Source organism: Megalopta genalis, chromosome 3, assembly GCF_051020955.1.
Source record: "Megalopta genalis isolate 19385.01 chromosome 3, iyMegGena1_principal, whole genome shotgun sequence".
Lineage (NCBI taxonomy): Eukaryota > Metazoa > Arthropoda > Insecta > Hymenoptera > Halictidae > Megalopta > Megalopta genalis.
Genome location: NC_135015.1, coordinates 29,674,441 through 29,681,673, shown reverse-complemented (window position 1 = coordinate 29,681,673; position 7,233 = coordinate 29,674,441). Strand labels below are relative to the sequence as shown.

At 43.6% G+C, this 7,233-nt stretch overlaps 1 protein-coding gene across 1 annotated transcript; it reads left to right on the top strand.

Moving 5' to 3' along the window:
• Positions 1-420: 420 nt before the first annotated feature.
• Positions 421-6,932, top strand: LOC117222025 (uncharacterized; the record flags this gene model as incomplete). The annotated part of the gene is made up of 5 exons (XM_076520704.1): positions 421-642; positions 2,319-2,393; positions 2,481-2,787; positions 2,879-3,339; positions 5,589-6,932. Coding segments are annotated over 5 exons (1,626 nt in total), but the record flags the coding sequence as incomplete, so codon positions are not given.
• Between the last annotated feature and the right edge of the window lie 301 nt (positions 6,933-7,233).

The window sequence follows — 7,233 nt, the reverse complement described above, 5'->3', positions numbered from 1 at the left end:
GATCAATTCGACAATCCTATCGAACCTGCGAATCTTTGGTGAGTTTTCGCGACCCTGAGAGTCGAGAGCTTGACGAGGGCCTCGTTATCGGCGTGTACAGAATTTCCGAGAAACCCGAGCAGCAGCAAAAAACAGCGCGGAGAGTCTTTGGGACCGGGTCCAGCGAGTAGAAAGTCCGCGAAGAATAGAAAGAAAAGAGAAAACGCGATTATCGACTGCGCGAGCATTCGCCGGCGCGGCGTGTTGCTGCCGGCGTGCCGCGTCTGACGTGTCGGGTCGCTTCCGCGCCTCGACCGCGTTGCAACGATTGGCCGCCGGTGAGCTCATCGAGCGTTGATTGGCCCGCGGTGTCGTGCTCGGGAGAGTCGTTCTAGACGGGCGGCTCGGGCTGCGACGGGTATGTCCCGTGACGTGGTTTAATCCGGCACCGTCGTCGCTCCAGATCGCATTCCGCGCAGAAGATTCGCAGAGGCACGACATAGTGCGGAACGGTCGGGGTTTCGTCTCAGTGACGCGAGCTATCGTTTATACCCACAAGTACCTAGACACCGTCGAGCGCATACGTGGATCGATCGGACGCATCGCAAAGAGAATCTCGCAACCCAAGTGGAACCGAAAACCACAGTGATTGTTCCGAGGAGGGTGAGTATACAGGGTGTTCTCTCGTTTTCGCGTTTCGCTGGCGTTTCGCGCGGCAAACGGCATAAATATCGCGCGTACCTCTCGATTATATAATTCCGGACCGGGTTTAATTCCGTCGGTGCCGCACACTGGCAATGACTTGGAAATTACACTGCGCACGTAGTAGCCCCGCGGATCGATTGAACGTGGCCGAAGCGAATGCCGCACATATACTTCGGCCAGAGTAAATATAGCGTTCCAGAAACTTCGTTCTTTGTATATCGCGAACGGTGCGTCAGCCGTTCCCCGACCCGCGCGGTTCCTGCGCAAATTCGCCGATTGATCGCGCCGTCGTCGTCGGAACGACGGACCGGTCGCGATCGTCCCGTCGCCGATTCGGGCCGCCGTTATGTAACCAGGTTGATAACGACGTAGAAAATTCACGGTTAGTTTTCGATAAGGAACCAGCCGGGAAAAACGGGCCGATAGATTAGCGATCGTGGGCGGTGAGAAACGTCGAGCTACGTTCATCGGATATCCCGCTGGCTTTCCTCTCTCTCGCCGATTAGGCTAATCTGGCGACGCATGCCGCGCCGTCGAGAGCCCAGTCAACCGTTTAAATCTCGCGAATTCAGTGCGCGAGTTGTTTATCGGAACCGTGAAACCGATAAACTCGGTCTTATCGCGCCGATTAACGTTATCAACCTGACGGCTCGTGGATCTTGGTTCTCTCTCGATAAAAAGAAATAATAGTCGTTCCCGCGGGTGTGAGACTTGTACATATACGGCAGTCGGTGCTCGTTCGTGGAATCGCGAACAATCGTTCTACAGGGTGTCACCGGTGTCACAGTTCTGTGCGTTAAAAGTTCCTTCTGTGCACACACGGGAAAGCGAAATATATCGGACGAGCGTCGTGTGTCTACGTTTGTTCGCGTTTCTGCTTGCTCTTGGCAGCGATACAGGTACAACGAACGTATAGTCGACGTCGGATTGCGGGAACGTGTGTACGGTAGACGCGCGTACAAATATCCTCTATTTGTTCCGAATTGGTTTCGCCTCTATGCGAACAAGCTAGAGCTATCGGCACGAACACACGTCGTAGAGACGCTTGTTTTTTCGCAACACGGTCGAAACCGCCCGTGCACAGTTGAACGAATTGAAAACGTTTGCTCGAACTAATGTTTTACTAATTATTTGCAACGCCGGGGCGGGCCATCTGCCAGCGCGTGTAACTCTACCTTTATATCTGGCCGATCTGTCTCTGTATCTTGTTTTTTTCCCCGCAGCGACTGTGTATCGTCTATTAATCAAATCCAGTCACGATCGCGATAAAAGCCTCGGCGTTGTAATAATACATTACTAGCATCCTCCGTGTGATGTGCGCAATGTTATCAGTTCCGAGAAACGTTAATCTTGTTATCATGATAAATTAACATCTTATTACTTTATATCGAGCTTGATAGGGCGCTCCGGATCGCTGATATACACCGTTATCTGCGACGTTTATTGCCTGCATATCGGAAAGTAAACAAAATAAAAAAAAAAAAGAAACTAACTTAACGATAAGGATTAATTGTTATCGTCACCGGCGTAATCGTAACGATCGTTCGCCGATTGAACCGTGCGCGCTTCCGTGGACGGAATGCGGAGAGGCGTGCGCTTGTGTATGTGAGAGATTGTGACTTTTCTTCTTATAGGTATCCAAAATCCCTCCTATTAACGAACGCCCAACGGCCAGCAACATTTCATTTGAGAAGGGAGGCGTGTATAACGTGTGTACCGTTTTTCAAGACCTAAAACTACGACCAACGTTGTTGGCGGTGGCGAAAAAATGTTTTTAAGGAGAACTTTATTTTTAGGTATCCAAGCCATGCAACCATCAGCTGCGGCTGTCATCTGTTTCTCGTGGCGTGAGATCGGAGCCACAGGCGGAAGTGTCATCAAAAATGGACACAGTCCCCTTATTAACTCCAACTATGGAGACAGAGTTATTAAAAGAGCCATGGACATTTCCACAGCCCAAGATGAGCCCAATAAAAGAGGAGGGGAAAGTAACGTCCTCCATCTGGGAGGAAAACTTTCAGGATTTAAGCGGCTGGTGCATGGAGACGTTCCAGGGTCATTGCGATTTTCCTACAGGTGAATCACCTGCTTTTAAACTATCAGGTGAGCAAAAACAAGTCCCGTTCGATCGTTCCCCGGTCACGTCGGGGATCGATTTTCCACGTACAGCTGTTTCGACGAATGCTTCTTACAGGTACGAAATACGAGGGTAACAGTGCTTTGTCGTCAGAAGTGGGGATATTGAAAGATTTGATGAGTGTAGACGAGGAGAGATGGAACGTCAAAATGAGTAATAGTGCTGAGACTACCGAATATTTCACCAGCAACTCTCACAGCTTACAATCCACACCAAAAGCCACTAGCAAATCCGCGAAAGAGGATAGCACCGCCGATATAGCTGCAACCAGCTGGTTGAAGCTGTCCGAGGGAACGGCGTCCAGCACGAGCACAAGCCCGTGGAACAAACAGAACAATACTACGACCGTTAGTACACCATCATTCCAACCCAGATACCAAGTAGAAGAGATCGATCTGGATGATGCTTGCCCGACCTCGATCGACTCGGCCGAGAACCAACGGGAAACCTGGGACGTTCTGAGAACCGTCGAGACCACTGGTTCGGACACATTCGACTTGTTAACATATCTCTGTGATGTGAGTCGACCAGACGTAATCGAGCTATCATGCCTTTCGAACACAGACCAGGTGCGAAATGGCCGGCGACGATCTCTTAGAACCGCCGCAGTTTTGTCGTAGATAACAGAAAGCTATAGATCCTTATAACTTGGGCGAATTCACGCCAGGGAGCGTGTTGCATCTGTCTGTGGCGAAAGCGTCTATTTTTGAACTGTTTTCGTCTAGAATTGTCTATAGTGTGTCGATCTTGACTCGCCGAACGTTTCAGAAGGCACGGAAGTCGATGAAAAATGCTTACGAATTTAATTGGTAGTTTATAATATATAAAAGTAGCAGAAATTTTTTGGCTTGCAGTAGGATTTCAAGGTCAAATTGTTATTTTCTTAGTAGAATACCGTGTAGTTTTATGCGAGACGCGGTATCTGTTGATTGACGAAGAAGAAAGACCAATTTCAAGGTCAATCGCGAGAGTTTGCTTGTACTACGATTTCTTTCGCGGCAGCGTTGATTAGCATTTGTTGCGTTCCTAATAATTTTCCTGATAGAACGGTACAATTTTTGTTTCTCTCGTGTGTTTATTTACTTTCATTCTGAAATTTTCATCGCAGGAGAATCAAATTTTTATTTCGACTTAGGAGACATAAATAACATTCGAGTTTAGTAGATTGTGTGTGAAATCTTCATCGCGAGTCTGTCTCGTTGTCACAGTGATAACGATTTGATGAAGGACTGTATCTTTTTGAGTACTGTAGCACATTTTGGGACACAATTTTAACATTCAAAATGTGAAAAATTGTATATTCTTTGCCTAAAGTTACTAGAACTGCATCTTCGTTTATCTGACACAACTTCGTTTCCGCAAACCTACTGCTACATCCTCAGCCCTTCTGAGATACTCCAGCGAATCAAGTAGAAACACTGTAACTAGAGTCAATATATATATATAAATTCTTATTCCATTATGATCGAATTTAAAGGGGTATTCTAGTGTAAATTGCATTCTTGTTTAATTTTTCTTGAGATTTATTTCGCGAAGAAACTATAACACCTTTCACAGTCACATTTATCAAGTCTATCTATGCATGTTTCAGTATCATTTAAAAATTAGTATGTTTGGCTATAGCGGCTATTAAAACAAAAGAAAAAAGTCGATAATTAAAAAAATGGCGACATTCTGAAATTTGACACTTTGTAAAAAATAAAAATTTTAGGCTGTTTCTGGTATGGTCTATAGGCACAAGTATACTGAATATACATCTAAATTTTGGAGGCAATTGGCTATGTAACTTTTGAGATATCGTGGGCACAGTTTTAGGAAACATAGATTCGAGAAAAACACATTTAAGTTTTTGTGCTAACACTAATAATCATTCCTATTATGGATATTATACTTACGATAACTTTCTTAGTTTTGAGAGTTGAAACATAAACTTTTTGTTGTATTTTCGAACCTAAAGTATCATGCATAAATATTCGAACGGTATAAGTGGAGAAAGATACAGGTTTTTGGTGGTGACCGATATATATAATCGTTACATTTGCTTTATATTAAATTAAGTGTACATATATGTCTCTTTAGCAGTAATTAATGCTTAACTCGGTCTAAACGCCTTACGCCAATGTGTGCCCGCCCTTAAATGACAGTTTTGCATATTCTAGGCATCTGCTCAACTAATTTCATTAATATACAATATTTCTCACTTATTGTTTGCATTTCTGATCGTTCATTGTTTCGTAGTGCTCATAAGTAATTGGACAGCTATCATAGCAAAAAATATGATTAACTGTCCAATAATTTAAGAGCGGCAGTGTGTACGTCGAGAATAGCCAAGATTGGAATCCAAGCAAAATGCGGACATATTGAGGAAAGGCATTTAGGTTGACATTAAACCTTAAATAATGAACAAGATACCCTTATTGTAACGATTACATATTTAATTTTAAGATGCAAGTGAAATGCGAAACAAATATAAGCATATCGATTGCCACCGATAAATCTGTAATTTTCCAAACTTGTTAAATCGTTCAAATACTAATGAACGTTACTGCATATTCTTCAAAAAAAAAGGTAAACGGAAATCGAATTTTTCAATGGTTCGCACTAGAATACTACCTTAACGAAGCAATCGATTTTAACCAGTTGCGCCGGCGACCAATTGATAGGTGCGTCATCTCGACGTTTCATGACACATCTTTCCAGCGCAAGTGGTTAATTGGTCTTTTGACGAAACTAGAGTGTCTAACGAGGAGCGTATGTATTTTTCCAGGACGAAATGCGTTCGCCAGAGGGTAGCGTGTCCAGGGATTCGTCGGTGGTATCGAAACCATGGTCGATCGCGGACTCGTCGCAGAGTATATCGCAATCTTATGGGAAATCGGAGGCGGAGAATCGAACGAAACCGGTGGCCGAGGAAAACAGCAGAAGTCGGGCAGCATCAACCGCGACCTCGTCATCTTCGGAAACGCCAGTCGTCGTATCTTCGCGAAAGTCGGAGAGACTGAGGTCATCGTTGGAGAAGACGTACCACAAAGTAGAGAAGAGTTACAATAGGATAGCGAGGCGGGAGAAAACGGTTAAGAGGCGGCGAACCGATTCGAATTCGGAGGATCGGACGGTTTTGCATTATCGCGAGTCCAGGGAGAAGAACAACGAGGCGTCGCGGAAGTCGCGGATGAACAAGAAGGCGAAGGAGTCGGAGATGGCGACGAAAGCGATCGATCTGGAGCGGGACAACAGGATACTGAAGATGAAAGTCGAGGAACTCGAGAAACTGGTCACGTCGATGCGCAGTGCGTTGCTAAGATCTGCTATGAAGAAGGAATTCTGAACAGATATTATTCCTTCCGTTTACTTTCGATTGAATGTCTTCGATTTATTTCTTTTTAATCAATCACGCTGGTCGTTCGTTCGTTCGTGCAACGAGTACGTTGTACTTTGTTATCATTATTTTCTTCTTCTGTCATGTGTTTTCTGCTTTCACGTTAAGGAAACGAGAGAGGAGGCGGCGGTGCGGCGGTCTTCGCGATGATTCCTCGACGATCGAATGTCGGGATCGTTTACTTAATCGTTTATGCTTGATTAATCGCTCGTATCATTTTTCGTCTATTTTTCTTTAACTGCGCGTAGAACGTTGTTCGCAAGGGGAATGGAAAACTATTTTTGTATCGCACGTGTATTATTCGCCAAAAACGTTTAAGTTTTTTCAGGCACGACGAATTTGTATCGTTGTTTTTGTAACGCTACGAAACAAGACGGAGTATTTTTATTTTTATTGTACGCTTGTAAACTGGAGAACACTATGTTATGCTATACAAAGGCAAACAAAACAAAAAAAAGACAACAAACCAATAAGAGAATTGATGAAGGGGTAATGTTAAAGTTATATCATTCAGAGGTCTATCGAAAGAGAACAAAGATTACATAATCATATATTGTTTGGCCTTGTATTGTACCTGATATAAGAAAAAAAAAATGAAAGAACTTAGAGGTTGATACAAGATAAACTACGATTGGTTGAAAGAAATATTTTTTACTGGCGTGGTGGGCACAAAAGAAATGGCATGATGTACAATAATATCCAAATAAAGAATTTGCTTCGAAATTTACCTTACACTAGAGAAAATTATTTTTGTAGTGCACTTCGTGGTATCAGCCTAACCTTATAAACCACCAAACGATATATATATATGCATATATATATCTATATATTACATAAATATATATATATACACTGTACTCTTCAAACAGACGCATTTATCTAAATTTAATGATTCTCGTCCAAGCACTTTTGTTTTTAAAACTATTTTCAGTTCTGGCACAATCTTTGGATATACATGTCGATCGAACATTAATAACGGGACACTGCACAGCAATTATAGATTCAGAGGATGACATAGTCAATTTTGTCGATT